A 17,231-nucleotide genomic window follows, 5' to 3' on the forward strand; every position below is an offset into this window, starting at 1 on the left:
TGAATGAAGTATGTTTCAGCTGCCGGTCCGGTCACTTTCTATGCACAAAATTTGGGTTGAGAGGAGAGTGGGAACACCAGCTCGTCTATTACCTCCGGCAGCCAACTGTCTCGGGCCGGCGGCTCAGCCCTGAGGGCCCGGCCTGTCTCCATGGTCCCTTATAAGCAAGCGGCTGCCCTTATTCGCTTTAAGGCAAGGAGTCCGCCGTGGCATCAACCATAACCAGGAAATCCGGTCCGAGGACAAAGGAACTGTCAGCGCAGCACTTTCGCACGTCGCTCCGCCCCGTGGGCCGAGCCTCGCCCGCCTTTCCCCGCTCCCCAAGCGGCGCGCCGACGTCTGCCGGCGGCCTTGAGCGCCTGCTGGCTTCCGCGTCTCCCTCTTGCGCGCAGTCACCATGGCGGCTCGGCGAGACGCGGCGTCCGCCTGCAGCGCGGACGCCTTCCAGTTGCGGCACATGCACCTGGCGCTACGCGTGGCCTTTGGGCCGGCGGGCTCCGGGCACTTGCAAGGCTCAGTCCGCCTGGAGCTGACGTGCCTGCGGGACCGCGCCAGCGAGCTGGTGCTGGACTCGCACCCCAGCGTGGAGGTGGAAAGTGCCGGGCTAGCGCCGCCGGGCAGCCCCTGCGGCGGCGGCGATGGAGAGACCGGCCGCGAGCCCGAGGCGCTGCGCCCGCTCGCCTTCCAGGACCGCCCGTTCGCCAGCTACGGCTCCGCGCTGCACCTCACCCTGCCCGAGCCTCTGACGTGCGGAGACACGGTGGTGCTGGAGATCGCTTACCGAGCCGGAGGGGGACCAGGGGTGAGTGGAGGAGGGAGGCGTGGGCGGACCGGTAGACCCAGCGACCAGTCGGCTCTTGTCCCAGCCGAGGGCCCTGAGCCGTCGGGTTCCTCCCTTGGCTGCTGGCGGGGCACAAGGTTCAAGCTCTGAGCTTTGAACCGAAAGCCCTAGCCGCTAACAGCGGGTGTATGAGGGCTCCGTGCAGTGGCTCGGTGGTGTAGAAAAGACGCTCTGCACATGCTCGGGAGCGCCGCTTGCATCTTAGTGCGCGATTCTTTGCATGTTTAGACACACACACCCAAAACATGCATAGGATTGCAGACTTAGTTGCTGTGTTTCCCTTTGCTTTTCTGGACTGCGTTCCAAAGAGTGGAAGCTGGTGCCTCCGATTTCAGTGGGGCTATACATCCATTTCAGATTTCAGTCAGAACCAGCTAAAACCCTAAAGCAGCTATCCAAGGTATCCCTGAACTAAGTTGAGCACCTTGGATAGCTCCTTTAGAGTACTGGCTGGTTCTGACTGAACTCCGAAATGGATTTATAGCCCCACCAAAATCAGAGGCACCAGCCTCCACTGGTTCCAAAAGTGAAAATGTGGGGACTCCTCCTCAGCCTGGATGTGTCACCACTCCCTTTACACCCTACCTTTCTGCATTTGCTCTCTTCTTGCTGTTACATCATTGGTCCTGATATCCTTTGCTCCTTCCAAATTCCCCCTTCCCACATTTTCCTGAGTCTTGGAATGATTTTGGTTGTTTGGCAGGCAAGGGAAACAGAAAGTGGAAGCAGCCATGAGCTTCTGTTTTCTGCCTTTCAGTCTGTGTTATAAGAAGTCATTTCATTTGCTGAGTATACAGTTTCCTGTGAGAAAACTCCTGTTTCTTGCTGTTAAATAGAAACATGGGGAGGAGTGGGCGGAAGGAGGAATTGGACCCTTGCTTATGGTTCTGCATCCCCTGATTCACGATGCTGAAGTTGGTTACTAGGACCAACTTGCACCCCAAACTAAGCTTAGGACTACTTTATATCATATATTGACTAGATCAGAAGACTGTCTCCTTGAAGATAAACAACTTTGTCCAATCAAAACAATCACATAAATGCATGATGACCTCAGACGAAAATGACAAATAAGGAACGGGTCCTCTGCAACCCAAATTAATCTTTCAGCTACCCCGTATCATATGAGCACCAGGTTATTTCTACTGCAACTCTCAACTTATCCCAGGCATCAAGTGGATGAAGCTACTAGTATAGACTACCCCAAGCTGGTGCCTGCCAAATGTGTTGGACTACAACTCCCATAATCCCATAGCCAGCATCTGTCACCAGATTGGCGAAGGTTGTACTAGGATGATCCTTGGTTCGCTAAAATGACTGTTAGGCCTGATAAATATATGTCTGGTTTTGGCCAATGTTAATAGAAGCCGGATGAAAAGCGTCCGACAGCTTGATCTTTTGCCTGCTCTTATAGATATCCTGTCTGGATTCTTATCAAACAGCCCAGAAGGAGGGACCCTTTCTTTACACCTCTGGCTTTCCTGTGCTCAACAGGTCCTTTTTCCCAGGCTTTCACACTCCAGCTGTCAAGAGCACATATTCTGCATGCATCCAGGTAAAGTTTCCCATTGCTCATAGAAGGCTGTCTTTTGTCTTTTGTCAGGTGTGTTGGCTTACTCCCGAGCAGACTGCAGGGAAGCAGAAGCCCTATATGTACACTCAAGGCCAAGCTGTTCTGAATAGATCCTTTTTCCCTTGCTTTGACACCCCTGCAGTTAAAAGTACATACTCAGCTCTGATAAAGGTAAGGTACTCCCTAACTCTAAAGGAGCAGAACAGCTGGTGATATAAATTCCATGGGCTTGCCATCCATTAAGCATTTATTGATGCAGGAACTACCATATAGTTGACCTATGATGGGACAAGGGAGAGGGCTTTCTCTGTTGTGGCACCCAGACTGTGGAATGCCCTCCCCTTGGAGGCCCGACTGGCTCCAACACTGATTTTATTCCGACGCCAAGTAAAAACATGGCTTTTTAACAAAGCCTTTGATGGTTAAATCCACTAAGATGGCACATTGTTTTAACTGCTTTTATTGCTTTTAAATTATACATTGTTTTAACTTGGCTCATGGTTTAATTTGTTTTTAACTGTGTATATTTATTGTTTTATATGGTATGATTTTATCTGTATCTCTGAGATCTTAATGATATAGGGCGGAATATAAATGTTTTAAATAAATAAATAAATATTACATTTATATCTTGCCTCTCTTCCATCCTGGAACTCAAAGTGGCATTAGAGACGTCCCGAGACATTTTGCTGCCTGAAAAGCAAGTTTGCTCCCGCCCCCATTTCCATGTACAGAAGCCAGCCAGAATGGCAGTAGAATCTCACTTCAATTGGACGGCATCTGCTGTCCAGTGAGGCAACTTGGCACACGCAGGCCTGTCCTATCACACCATGTTGAGGCTCCATATCCCCAGGCCACTGCTGCCTGAGATAACCACCTCACTCTGCCTAATGGTAGGGCCAGCCCTGGGTTGCATACATTGGGCTCTTGGATGGTCTCCCTTCCAGGCATTGGCTACTAGAACCACACCAGCATGGTTGTTGCATTGTGAGCCTTTAGCTGCAATCTCCTTTCCAATGAAAGCACAGAGCCTTGATTTGGAAAAGTGGGAACCAAATGAGGATCACCTGTGAGTAACACATTCATATATTCTCTCTTGTACAAAGAGACCTGCAGATATTATAGATATGATTTTACACATATACCGCTTATTTTATAATATTAAACAATACACAAGTATTATTAATAAATAAATATTGTATAGAACAGCCTTTCCCAGTCCAGTGCCTTCCGGATATTTTGGACTACAACTCCTATCAGCTCCAGTCATCATGGCCAACGCTGGGAGTTGTGGTCAAAAGCATCTGGAGGGCACCAGAGGTTGGAGAAGGCTGGTATAGATTATGCATACTCTTATATTGTATTGCAAGAATGCAACTGGGTTTCTCTCCCATCTCAAAAATCAATAACTGAAAAAAGGGGAAATGGGTTGCCCCTATTCAAAAGATAAAACACAAACTGTCCCTTATCAGTGAAGCACTCCTTGCTGCAACATCACAGGCATTTCTTTCTTTGTTGTTAGGTCCCTGAGGGTTTCACAGCAGTGATGAGTGCTATTACCCAGGAGAAGCAGAAGGACAGCACTTTCCTCTTCAAGATGCCTCAGCCTATTCCATCCTATTTGGTTGCCCTGGTTGTTGGTGACATAGTTTCTGCGGAAGTGGGACCCAGGTGAGAGGCTGCTGCAGCGCTAAAGGGAAACCAGCGCAGTCTTTTCTGCCTGTCTAGGCATATTGGGGTTGTTGTTTTTGTGTGTGTGTGTGTGTGTGTGTGTGTGTGTGTGTATAATGTATATATACATGTATGTGTTACACACACATAGTATTCAAGCTGATTTACAGTAAGACTGAGAAAAAAATAAAATAATAGTTAAAACACATCCAGAATTAAATAAACACGTAATAAAACAAAGTAAAGTAATTCTATTCGGCCAAGATAACAAAAGAGGCACCTGCTAGAAGCTGCAAGGATTGCAGCCCAGGCCTATTTAGGAGATGATAAGCAGAGTCATAAGAACATAAGAAGAGCCCTCTGAACTAGACCAAAAGCTTACGTAGTCCAGCGTTCTGTTCCCACCGTAGCCAAACCAGATGCTTATGGGAAGCCCACCAGTAGGAGACCAGTGCGACAGCATCCTCCCACTCATGTTTCCCAGCAACTGGCCTACAGAGGCATTCAGCCTCTGATACCATATAGTCATCTCAACTGGTATATGCTGATAGCCTTAGGTGCCACCTAGACTTAGGAGTCTAGATGAGGTAGGCCCAAGCAGAGCAAGCATCTTTTATCTAGACCTTTGCACCTCTTGAAGCATTGTTCAGAACAATCCTCCTTGTCTCCTGTTTATTGTGGGGTGAGGGGCTGTTTAGACTGCATAAATCCTTGAATATTATCACCCGGCCATAATTGTCCATTCTTCCTCAAGAACAATAAACCCCTTCCTCTTTATGTTTGGATTTCTATCACAAAAGGCTTAAAGAAGATAAAGAAACAGTGCAGGCAATAAAGCAGATACCGTTGGGCTCTAACTCCCACTACCCTTTGCTGGCCAGGCTGGAGCTGATGGGAGTTAAGTCCAACAATACCCAGAGGGTCACAGATTCCACCCCACCTCACGTTATAGACATCATTGGACATGCACTGTCTGACCCTTGTTCTCCTTTCTGTTGAACCAGCAGTTACTGACTAATCTTGATATTTTGCTGTAATTTTTAATCTGTCTCTTTTGTGCAGGGTGGGGGTGTGGGCACAATCTGCAGTTAAAAGAATTCATTAAAGAAGGAAAGTCTGGTAACTGCTAGAATGGCTCTGTTCCTTCATACCCGGTGCAGGATATCTTCTTTCTTACCCCAAGCAACTGTGTGAAGGACTATTTAGTTAATGTGTTGTGTATATAGCTATGGATGTCTTCTTACACCTTTTACAGACTTCCATCCATTTTGTTTCCCTCCTGCCAGGAGTCATGTGTGGGCTGAGCCCTGCCTCATTGATGCAGCGAAGAAAGAATACAATGGTGTGATTGAAGAGTTTCTTACTACTGGAGAGAAGCTTTTTGGGCCATATGTATGGGAAAGGTAAGTTGTAGTAAACCGCTTTAGGATTTTTTAAATTAAAATGCGAAGCAATATATAAATATTGTAAATAAAAGCAAAATAAATAACCATATTCCTCCTGCTACAGAACTAGCTACTGTGGCTATGGGAGGAATTCTTATAAAGGGACCACACCCTCACCTTGATTCTGTATTGGGCAGAGACATCCATTTCCTTAAGCCAGCTCACCTGAACTGGAAGGGCCTACAGATCAGTTGATAGGGCACATGCTTTGCATGGAGGAGGTCTGAAGTTCAATCCTGGTATTTCCTGGTAAAGCTATGCCTTACAACCCTGGAGAGCCATTTATAGCCTTCCCTAATCTGGTGTGCTCCAATTTTCTTGGACGAACTCCCATCAGGCCCAGCCAGCATGGCCAGTGGTCAAGAATCCTGGGAGTTGTAGTCCAAAACATCTGGAGGTTGGGGGAGGCTGGTGAAGACAATACTAAGCTTGTTGGGTGTTTTATTGTGGTTTTAATTTTTGTGAACCGCCCAGAGAGCTTCGGCTATTGGGCGGTATAAAAATGTAATAAATAAATAAAAAAATAAGCTAGATGGACCAGTGGTCTGACTCCATTTATGACAACATATTCTCATGTTCACCTCATGATTCATACTTCATCCTTTGTGGAGAATCTTGTGTGATGTGACTGCAAAAAAAGCAAATGCTATTTTAGGCTGCATTAATAGAAGTATAGCTTCCAAATTGCATGAGGTACTGGTTCCCCTCTATTCGGCCCTTGTTAGGCCTCATCTTGAGTATTGCGTCCACTTCAAGAAGGATGCAGACAAGCTGGAGGAGGTTCAGAGGAGGGCAATGAGGATGATCAGGGGTCTGGAAACAAAGCCCTATGAGGGGAGACTGAAAGAACTGAGTATGTTTAGCCTGGAGAAGAGAAGATTGAGGGGACACATGATAGCACTCTTCAAATACTTAAAAGGTTGTCACACAGAGGAGAGCAAGGATCTCTTCTCAATCATCCCAGAGTGCAGGACATGGAATAATGGGCTCAAGTTACAGGAAGCCAGATTCCGGCAGGATATCAGGAAAAACTTTCTGACTGTTAGAGCAGTACGACAATGGAACCGGTTACCTAGGGAAGTTGTGGGCTCTCCCACGCTAGAGGCATTCAAGAGGCAGCTGGACAACCATCTGTCAGGTATGCTTTAAGGTGGATTCCTGCATTGAGCAGGGGGTTGGACTCGATGGCCTTATAGGCCTCTTCCAACTCTACTATTCTATGATTCTATGAGTCTATAGCTCAGTAGCAGAACACATGGATTTGCACTCAGAAGGTCCCAGTTTCTTTTAAAAAAAATTGTAGAGGGTGTACAAAATTTTGGAGGTGTTCAAAATTATTCATGTGTGGAGAATGTAGATATGGAGACATTTTTCTCCCTCAAATACTAGAACGTGGGGTTATCTCATGACGCTGATTGGTGGGAAATTCAGGACAGATAAAAGAAAGCACTTCTTTACACAACGCATAGTTAAACTATGAAATTCACTACAACAAGATGTAGTGATGTCCACCAATTTGGATGGCTTTAAAAAGGGATTGAATAAATTCCTGGAGGAGAAGGCTATCAATGGCTACTAGCTCTGATGGCTGTGCCTAGATACACCCATTGCTGGGGAACATGGGTGGGAGGGTGTTGTTGCACCATGTCTTGCTTGTGGCTCTCTGGTTGACAGCTGGACTAGATGGACCCTTGATGTGATCCAGCATGGCTCTTCTTATGTTCAGTCCTTGGCATCTCACCTTAAAAGGATGAGGCAGGCAGTGATGGGGAAGACATAAGAACGTAAGAAGAGCTGATACTGGATGACATCAAGGGTCCATCTAGTCCTGTATTCTGTTCACACAGTGGCCAACTGGCTGCCCGTGGGAAACCCACAAGCAGGGCTTGAGTGCAACAGCACTTTCCATTGCCAAAGAGCTGCTGCTGCTGTTGCCAGTCAGAGTAACAACACTGGGCCGGATGGTCAAATCGTCTGACCTGGTATAAAGCAGCTTCCTATGTTCCTAGGGACCCTTGCAGGCCATGGGGCAGGGATTCCAAAAGTGTAGCAGCCACCCCCACTTTTGAGAGACTATGAGTTCTGATTGGAAGCAACCACCAGTCCCAATGCACGGCACCTCAAGACTATTCAACCTGCCTGCGTCTTTCTCAACTTCTTGGGCGAATCTGGCTTCTGGCAGCTGAAGGTTGAGAGAGAACCTCAGTCACTCTCACAGCAGTGTAGGCAGGGAGTGGGGCAGGGAATAACAAGCAGGGCATTATTATATGGTAAAGGACCATGAGTGCAATTGCAGTTGGCGGTATGTGCGTGTGTGAACGGTTGGGATGTGATTGTCACAATGGAGGTTGCCTTCTTGCTGATACAGTTTGCTTTTGAACAGGTATGATGTTCTGTTTATGCCACCTTCGTTCCCGTTTGGAGGAATGGAGAACCCCTGCATCACCTTTGTGACTCCCTGCCTGTTGGCTGGGGATCGTTCTCTGGCAGATGTGATCATCCATGAGATCTCACATAGCTGGTTTGGAAATCTAGTCACAAATGCTCATTGGGGAGAGTTCTGGCTGAATGAGGGCTTCACCATGTATGCACAGAGGAGGATCTCTACAGAACTCTATGGTAAGTTGCCCATTATTCATGTCCAAGTTGATGCTTATAACTATGTTTATTCGTAGTGCTGCAGTGCAACCTGCAACAGAATGTTGCAGTATGAAATCCTGCTGTTCAGCATTCCAGCCACTCCATTTCATTTTCTTCCCCCTCCCCTGGTTATCATCCTCTTTCCCTATTCAGTCATCATTCTATGGCCACTGTACAATAGCCGTACACTGTCCTCATTGGGCTTGGGGCTCCTCCCTATAGGTTATCCTCCCCCCACACACACACTTTTGTTTGTACTTCTGCAAACCTCATGATCTGCACTAGCCTGCTGATAGCTCCCTCTTCAACAGCACTCACAGCCTGAACATCAGAAATAGAGGGAATGGTGTTGATATTTGAGTAGAACCTGCCTTCACACCAGGGTTATTGAACATCTGTTGATACCCTCTTAGCAGAGGATTTATTTCAAAGCAATCATCTTCATTCTTGTTCCCGAAGAATAGCTGTGTTAGACTGTAATGCCAAGAACATCAGATGAATTTATTGTGGCAGGAGCTCTCACAGGCAACAGTCTACTTCAGGGATGGAGAACCTCTCACCTGTGGACCACTCAAGGAGGCTCCACAGCCTCCTTGACTTCAAGCTCCATCCACTGAAGGAATCCCTGCTGTTCTCTACAGTCACAGATCTAATATAACAGTAGGGTTGTGGATAGTGAAGGACCCAGCTAGCACTGGGAGAAGCTCCATGCCTCTCTCAGCATGGGAGAAAGGCAAAATGATCAGGGTGATGCAGTCAGTGGATGGAGCCAACTGAAGGCCTGGGGAGGGGCCTTCACACCTAACTCCCCCCCATGGCCTGTTTTGGCCTATTTTGTCAGATGGCATGAGGTAGACTAAGAACTTAGCAGGTATATCCGCACATGTGGAGGTATACTAGTGAACTATTAGCCTATATGAATATAGTAAATATCAAAAAGAGATCAACTTTTGCAGCACAAGTTCCACTGGAACTTCTACTGTTGCAGCATGTCTCTCAATGCTGGGGAGCATAAGCAGGAGGGTGCTATTGCATTCATTCATAAGCATCGGTTGGCCGCTGCAGGAACAGAATGCTGGACTTAATAGACCTTTGGGCCGACCCAGCACTGCCCTTCTTTCATTCTTATGCCCTGGTGCCGATTGTACTATATGTCCTGCTCAAGCCTCACAGGATTGTACAGCCTTGGATGTGCTTGAAGGATTGCTTCTGTAGCCTTTGGCATGTTTACTTTCTCTGGTCAGAAAGAGTTTGCATGAAGGATTCTGTCAAACAATCCCCTGTATGAATTTATTCAGTGATACAGCTGCACTAGAGTTCTGTATGTACCCTCCATGTGCCCCCCAGAGGATTTGATTTGAATTTCAGATTTCCATCTTGAGGAGTGGCAAAATGCACTTGCTAATGGTTAAATAGACTTGTATGCCTTTTAGGGGAGGAGGTTGCTTTTGTTTTTATTGTATTTCGTGTGGGATCTTGCCTTGTCCTGCAGTTCTCAGCAGTGCTGTTCCTCCATCCTTGTCGCTGGGATGCTGGCTTCCAAATGATCTTTGACTTTTCTCCAGAGTACCAAGAAAGCCATTTCATTCCATCGCTTTGCTTTTGCCAGAAGCTTCAATAAATAGCTCCATGTCTCCTGCTCCTTGTCCCCTGAAACCAGGTGCTGCTTACACTTCCTTAGAAGCTGCTACAGGGAGGGCTTTGCTTCGTCAACACATGGACAACACTGGGGAAGACCATCCTCTCAACAAGCTCAGGGTGCAAATAGAGCCAGGTCTGTACTGATCTTCTAGAGCCCATGGATTCAGTCATGTCAGTGGGGGGTTTCCTCTTGTAATCACGCTGATAATTTGTTTTTTAAAGCTCAGCCTGTATGTTTCTTCCTGCTAGGTATTGATCCTGAGGACACCTATAATGAGACCCCTTATGAAAAGGGCTATTGCTTTGTGTCCTACCTTGCCCATCTTGTTGGAGACCAGAGCAAGTTTGATGCTTTCCTACAGGTACTTTATGTCAGCTTGGAACTTGTCTGTGTTTCACGTGAGTCTTGGGCAAAACTGTTCCTCAAATGTGTGCTTGCAAGGGATGTTTCTTTGCAACCACACTCGGAATACTGTGTACAGTTCTGGTTGCTGCTCCTCAAAAATAGGGTGATCATATGAAAAGGAGGACGGGGCTCCTGTATCTTTAACAGTTGCATAGAAAAGGGAATTTCAGCAACTGTCATTTGTATATATGGAGAACTCGGTGAAATTCCCTCTTCATCACAACAGTTAAAGCTACAGGAGCTATACTAGAGTGACCAGATTTAAAAGAGGGCAGGGCACCTGCAGCTTTAACTGGTGTGATGAAGAGGAAATTTCACCAGGTTCTCTGTATGTACAAATTACACCTGCTGAAATTCCCTTTTCAGTACAACTGTTAAAGATACAGGAGCCCTGTCCTCCTTTTCATATAGTCACCCTATCAAAAAGGATATTGCTAAGCTGGGAAAGGTGCAGGAAAAGGCAACCAAAATGATCAAGGAGCTAGAGCAGCTCCTCTATAAGGAAATGTTTGGGGCTCTTCAGTTTAGGGAAACAGGCAACTAAGAGGGGCATATAATAGAAATGTATGAAACAATAGCTTGGAGAAAGTGGGTAGGCCTCCGTCCTTATACTAGAACCAGGGTTCTTCCAATGAAGTCTAGTGGTGGGAGATTCAAGACAGATAAAAGGACGTTCTTGTACACATAACACACAGTTAAAATGATGGCACTTACTACCGCAAGATGTAGTGATAGCCACCAACCTGGATGGCTTTAAAAGGAGATTAAGCAGATTTATGGAAGATAAAGCCATTAATGTCTTCTAGTCATGATGGCTGTATATTGCCACCAGTTTTAGAAGCAGCATGCCTCTGAAGATCAGTTGTTGGGAAACAGGAGCGAGAGGGTGCTGTTGCACCCGTGTCTTGCTTGTGGTCTTCCCAAAGTCATCTGGTTGGCCACTTTGGCAAACTCCACGCAAAATGCCCCCAAAAGCTAAGGGCAAAGGGGTAGAAAAAAGGAAGTTTAGTAAAATAAAACTATTGTCATCCGAATCAGCTCCCTGTGAGTAGCCATGTGTGTTGACAAAATAAACACTCCAGTGGTGGTCTGAAAGAAACTTTACTTTAGGAATAAGTAACTTTCCATCCTAGGATAGAATGGCTCAGTTCAGCCATGTGGTCAGCAACCCATGAGGCAGGGAACAAGAAGAAGAAGAAGGAAGTAGAGGGGAGGTGACAGGAAAGGGGAAAACAAGCATCCCAGCAATCTCCTCCCACCTTGTTCAGGTACACCTTAACCCCTTAGCTCCAGGTTCAGTGATCTGCACCCCGAGTTCTGCTATCAAAACCAACTCCGACACATTTTGGACCCTTAGATCCTTCCTCAGCATAATATGTTAGATTGTAAGGGAGATCATCTACTTCATAAACCCCGGTCTCTTATGCTATGTGAGACTGGGGGTTATGAAGTAGATGATCTCCCATACATTCTAACAAATTACCCTGAGGAAGGACCTACAGATCTGAAATGTGTCAGAGTTCTTTTATTGTATTAAACATCCTTTTTTCTACCCCTTTGCCTTTAGCTTTTTTTTTTATTTTTTTGGCCACTTTGAAAACAGAAAGGCTAAGAATCAGGGCAAAGAATTGTCCTGACTTACCATTCTCCACTTCAGCAGCACATATACTAAAATCGATTCTCAATCCCCCCACTCCCCGAATCTAGTTTGTTCAGACTGGAGCAGCAAGATTATTATATTATATTATATTATATTATATTATATTATATTATATTTCTGTACCACCCAATATCCAAAGATGTGGGCTGAATGCAAGCAGATGTGCTTTGGGGCAAGAGAGGCTCATGAGTTATTGGTTAAGAGAGTTGAAATGCCCAAAGGGGCACCACGCAAACCACAGCATGACTCAACACCAGTTTCTCTCTGTGTGACAGGCTTATGTGAACGAGTTCAAGTTTCAAAGTATCACAGCTGATGACGCTCTGGAGTTCTATTTGAAGTATTTCCCAGAACTGAAGATTCAAGGGGTGGATACCATTCCAGGTCAGCAATACTACTACATATACTTAAATTTACTCGGTTGTGTAACCTTGGAGTAACCTTATTCGTTAGCAGATGGAGCCTCCTCAGTTCTCCTAAGTCGCTTTTAGAGATGCTCAAATTTGTTAGAACCAAAACATCAATTCTTTACATCCTTGACAAACAATGTAGCTGCAAAGAACACCTCCAGGAAGATACTAGCCAAGTATAACCAGTACATAACCATCCTTCTGAGTTGGCTAAAAGCTTTGAGCAGCAGGAACTTTCCAAATTTTCCTAGCAGTCAAGGTGGTTGTGAGCATAACATTCCTGCCAGTGTTCTCCCACAGGCCAATAAGATCCGTGCTTGTATGCTACTTTTTGCTATTCAGTTGCTCTGTGCTGCAATTGTGCTCACTCCACCTGCTCTTCACCACAGTTGCTACCCAGGTTGCAGTCCTGAAGTATGCATCTCGTCTTCTAGTTCTGAAGAGTTAAAGGTAGCAAAGGTCCTTCTACTTTTACAGGTGTAGCATATGGTTACTAGCAAACAGCATTAAGGATTAGAATAAAGGGCCAGTTGAAAAACTTCTCAGCCTGGCTCCTGGAAAACTTATAGGAAACTGCCTTATGGTGAGTTAGGCCATGGGTCCTCCTTGTAGCCCAGTATTTTCAACAATGACTGGCAACTGCTTTCCAGGTTTTAGGCAGGGATTTTTCCAGCCTTACTAGGACATGCCAGAGAGATTGAACCTGGGACCTGCATGCAAAGAGGGTGCTCTGCCACTGAGCTACATTCCTTCCCCTTAAAAAAGATGTATCATTAAAATGAGATCAAAGCACACTTTCCCCACATCCCGGAACTCTACATGAGTCCATTTAATTGCAGGAACAACTAGACTAATGATGCCATTGGAGTCCTTTGGGAATCATGTTCCAAAAAGCTGCTCTGGCATTATGTAGTGGCATAGAATGCAAGCTGGGACATGTCTGGTTCAAATGTTGAACCAGACATGGTTCAACATGGTTCACTGACAAGAGACGCAAACAGCTCCGTCTCCTCACTGGAGAGGATGACAATAGTGCCCTGTTGTGCAATGTTCTAAGAAGGAGTGTTGGGATAATATATGTGAAGCACTTTGGACAACTAAGATGTGCTTCAGTAGTACTGTTGTTTATGAAACTACTAACTTCTGCTATTGATTCCAGTAAGCTTCTCTTTTTCTCTCTTTCTCCCCACCCCCTGCTCTTCTTCATGTGGCAGGTTTTGAGTTTGATCGGTGGTTGAATGTGCCTGGTTGGCCCCCCTACCTTCCTGACCTTTCACCTGGGGAGGAGCTGATGAAGCCAGCTGAGAAACTGGCAGAACTGTGGGCATCTGCCAACCCTAACATGGAGGCCATTAGATCAGTAGATATCTCTGCTTGGAAAACCTTCCAGCTGGTCTATTTCCTGGATAAGATCTTGCAGAAGTCCCCCTTACCAGATGGTGAGATTCCCTCTACTATGTTGAAGGAGTTATCATGGCAGTATAAAAACAAGCATGATGGACGATGGCCTTGGAAAAAAGCAAACTGAAAATGAGAGTTCAGAGCATGGGATTAAGTAACGAGAGAAGGAGAGGTCTTTTTATGTGCGGGTACTAGAGGCTTTCTAGGGACAGAAAGGTCTTTGATCATGTTTTTCCTATGCCTGAGATCTTAAAAATAAAACAGAATAGCTTTCAGAGGGGTAATCATGTTAGTTTGTTACAGTAAATACATACACAAATCTTATGGCACTTTAAAAGACTAATTGATTAATAACTGAATAAGTTTATACAATGGAAAAATATAAAACAGTGGGGTCAAAGGCCCTCAAAATACAAGTGACACAGTGGCTGCGTTCGGATGTCACAGTAGCCCATGATGGGTTAATAAGCCACTCACAGTAGGTTGTTTTTTAATTAGCCCATAATCCCCCACCACACAAGTGGGCTAATAAGCTACTGTGAGCTTATTATTCCTCCCACCGGAGCAGTAGCGCTGTTTCACCTCTGAAGCTCTGGAAGTTTGCAGGATTGGGACAAAACGTCATCCACAGCCTCCCCCAGTCAGGAGGCAGCCGAGCCACCATCAAACCCCTGCACGATCACTCACCAAGGAGGGAGAATCTCAAGTGCACCAAAAAGGGGGAAGTGCTTAGGAAACCGTGGGGGTTTGCAGGGTTGGAACCAAACTCCACACACAGCCTCTCCTAGTCGGGTGACACCCGTTTCACCATTAAACCCCTGCACATTTATTCCAAAGGAGCAAAAATGCCAAATGTACCAAAAAGGAGGAAGCGGCTAGAAAACATTGGCGGTTTGCAGGATTAGGACCAAACTTCATACCCTGCCTCCTCTGCACTGCTCGCTTGGCTGCTTTAATGTGTTCCGAAGCAGCAAGCCAATGAAAATCAGAGCAGCAGCTTTTTGGACCGCTCTTGCCGCACAGCTCTATAGCCAGCCAAAATAACCCACGGTGACCGCCATGTAACAAAATGGCTGAGTTCAGACGACACGCTAATCAACGGTTGTTTCCCATTCTGTTCCTATTACCACCACCACTGCAGTTAATTAGCGTGTCATCCGAACTCAGCCAATAACTGACAATGGGTTAGATAACTCACTCTACAAATTCTGGGTTGTTGTTGTTGTTGTTGTTATTTACAATATTTACCGCTCAATTATCTAACACAGTTTCCAGAGCAGTGAACATAGGTATAAGCAGTAGGTTATATTGGCCAAATAAGCCATTGTGGATTAAAAAAACTCCTGCAGATGACACAATAACTGACAGGGTTTGGATTTCATGATAAACCATGATTGGTTAATTAACCTATCATGGGTTATCATGATATCCGAACCCAGTAAGGGTGTGACATACACAGCTCACATGTATGAAGGTAAGCATGGTGACCATTCAGAGAAAGGAGTAACTGGAAGATCATGTTATTATTCAGTTTTGCAATGCAAATTTCCCTTACATTGTAAGGGAGAGAAGTGACCTTAATTATCCTTTCATATTAAGGGAACATTGAGAAGATGAGTGCTTTGTACCCCAAGATCTCGAAAGCACAGAATGCAGAGCTGCGTCTTCGTTGGTGCCAGATTCTCCTCAAGAACAATCATGAGGCTGAATTTGGCAAAGTGAAAGACTTCCTTCACAGCCAGGTTTGTGGTTAATGCAGCTTCATGTCGAGGGCTCCTAGGCATGCTAATCTGATAGCTTTCACCTAATGAATTGCCTCTTCTTAATTAGTAGTTCTGGGCACTGGTGCAGCTAGGTAGTTTTATTCCCTGGGTTTACAGCGCCTCTCTTTTCTCCATCACCCAGCTCCACCACCGTTATGATCTGACCTCTTGCAATTAGAAAAGAAATGTGGAGTCGACTAGCATGTCTTACGACCAGTTTTTGGAGTAGGATTTCCTTGCCTTCTTCCTAGGACATTGTTGGGTGCTACAGGCTTGGCAGTGAACTATTTTATGCTTTTATTTCAGGGAAAGCAGAAGTATACCCTTCCCATCTACAGGGCCATGGTGAGTGGTTCAGAGTCTTCCCAGGCATTGGCCATGGAGACGTTCTCCGCCACTGCTTCACAACTGCATGTTAACGTCCAGAACTATGTCAAAAAGATCTTGGGGTTGAAGAGTGACAGAAACTAAGAAGAAAGCCGCAACACCAAAGCAGTTTAACGTTTGAGCTTCAGCAAATGTCTGTATGCAATGTGGAGAGTTAAAGGGCAGGGGAAGAGGAAAGAAGATGCTTGCTATCAAAACCTATTTCCAGGGTTTATGGGATGGGGGCAGGTCCCACAGTCTTTGGAGTCCTATATTAAAAAACAAAACACGTTTCATTAAATGCTGGAAAATTCTGAGGCTTCCTAGGAAGTGAAGCTTCCTCATGGAAAACCTGCTGGTTTAAAAAATTTCTTTTCTTTTTTAAAGTTTGTAAATGTAAACAAAATGATATACAAAAGATTTCTATGTATATGTTTCCAAAATGGCAAAATTAAATGCACTAGTAACATTTTTGCTGTTTTTCAATAGTCAGTAGCAGAAAGTTGTCATAACATCTGTAAAAAAAATTATCTGCCGCTTTTAGTTCTTACATAAAGGCCAGGTTTACACAATCATGGAGGAGAAATAAGCCATGGTGATTTACCTCTCCTCCTTGTGTAGCTGGTCACCTGTCAAGGGAATTAGCATAATTTTACCTTGAGTAGTGTGGTTTGGCATGTCTTGTAGACCCAGGCAGGGTGTCTTGTTGACATGGGTGACAAGCCACCCAGAACTCATGGGCTGATGTAGGACACATGAAAGAAAGGGAAATAAGCCACTATGGGCTTATTTTGGGGGGCAAACCAGGTCAGTGTGTGAGTTTAGCCATTCATGCAATCTTCTCCCTCCCGCGCCCCCCCCCCCCCGTTTCTATTGACCTGTTTGGCACGATCACCACAGCAGTTTGCAGGTTGACAATCCAAGTGCCCACCACTGCAGCTTCTCGTTACGTGGAAACCTGGTGGTGTTGGGGTCATTGACAAGCCATCCAGAACCCATGGCTGTTTTAGGGTTGCGGATGGCTTGTCAATCACTCCAACAACCCACCTCTCCAGATTAGTATCAACAAGAAGCTACACCAAATATTCAAAATAGCCACCACTGCCGCAACGAGAAGCCCTGCGAGGAAATCCACATGCGAACCAGCCATTGTGGGTCTATCTGTTACCCTCCAATACATAACATAAATAATTCCTGCAATGGTAACTATATAAGGATGCTAACCCTAACCCTAAACTCACCAATAATTTGGCTGATATTTTTTGTTTTCCATTGGATTTCAACAAGGCTAAAAAAAAATCAACTTAAAATATTTCTTGGTGGTTGCTTCTGGGACCGTCGCCCTGAGGCAAAACCTGCAATTTGCAAGGGTTAACAGGAGGGATAGCGGAAATCTGGAGACAGTGGGCTGGTT

General features: G+C 45.5%; 1 protein-coding gene across 2 annotated transcripts; it reads left to right on the plus strand.

The window, feature by feature from the left end:
• Positions 1-359: 359 nt before the first annotated feature.
• Positions 360-16,288, plus strand: RNPEP (arginyl aminopeptidase). Of its 2 annotated transcripts, XM_063144105.1 has the most exons (11): positions 360-802; positions 2,445-2,585; positions 3,937-4,085; positions 5,372-5,488; positions 7,914-8,149; positions 9,831-9,944; positions 10,061-10,173; positions 12,153-12,261; positions 13,502-13,726; positions 15,288-15,430; positions 15,758-16,288. In XM_063144105.1, exons 1-11 carry the CDS (start codon positions 398-400, stop codon positions 15,920-15,922), a joined length of 1,917 nt encoding a protein of 638 aa, XP_063000175.1. In that variant the 5' UTR covers positions 360-397; the 3' UTR covers positions 15,923-16,288. The 2 variants fall into 2 exon arrangements, with proteins under 2 accessions (XP_063000175.1, XP_063000185.1); XM_063144115.1 differs by lacking the exons at positions 360-802; positions 2,445-2,585 and adding an exon at positions 2,296-2,396.
• Positions 16,289-17,231: the final 943 nt, after the last annotated feature.

The sequence above is a fragment of the Elgaria multicarinata genome, chromosome 1 (assembly GCF_023053635.1).
Source record: "Elgaria multicarinata webbii isolate HBS135686 ecotype San Diego chromosome 1, rElgMul1.1.pri, whole genome shotgun sequence".
Classification (NCBI taxonomy): Eukaryota; Metazoa; Chordata; class Lepidosauria; order Squamata; family Anguidae; genus Elgaria; species Elgaria multicarinata.

Bases quoted from the DNA above. Each gene is read 5' to 3' on its own strand.
- RNPEP (XM_063144105.1), top strand. From the start codon at position 398: ATGGCGGCTCGGCGAGACGCGGCGTCCGCCTGCAGCGCGGACGCCTTC. The intron at 803-2,444 runs GTGAGTGGAGGA...GTCTTTTGTCAG, and splicing joins GAGCCGGAGGGGGACCAGGG to GTGTGTTGGCTTACTCCCGA. The intron at 4,086-5,371 runs GTGAGAGGCTGC...CCCTCCTGCCAG, and splicing joins TCTGCGGAAGTGGGACCCAG to GAGTCATGTGTGGGCTGAGC.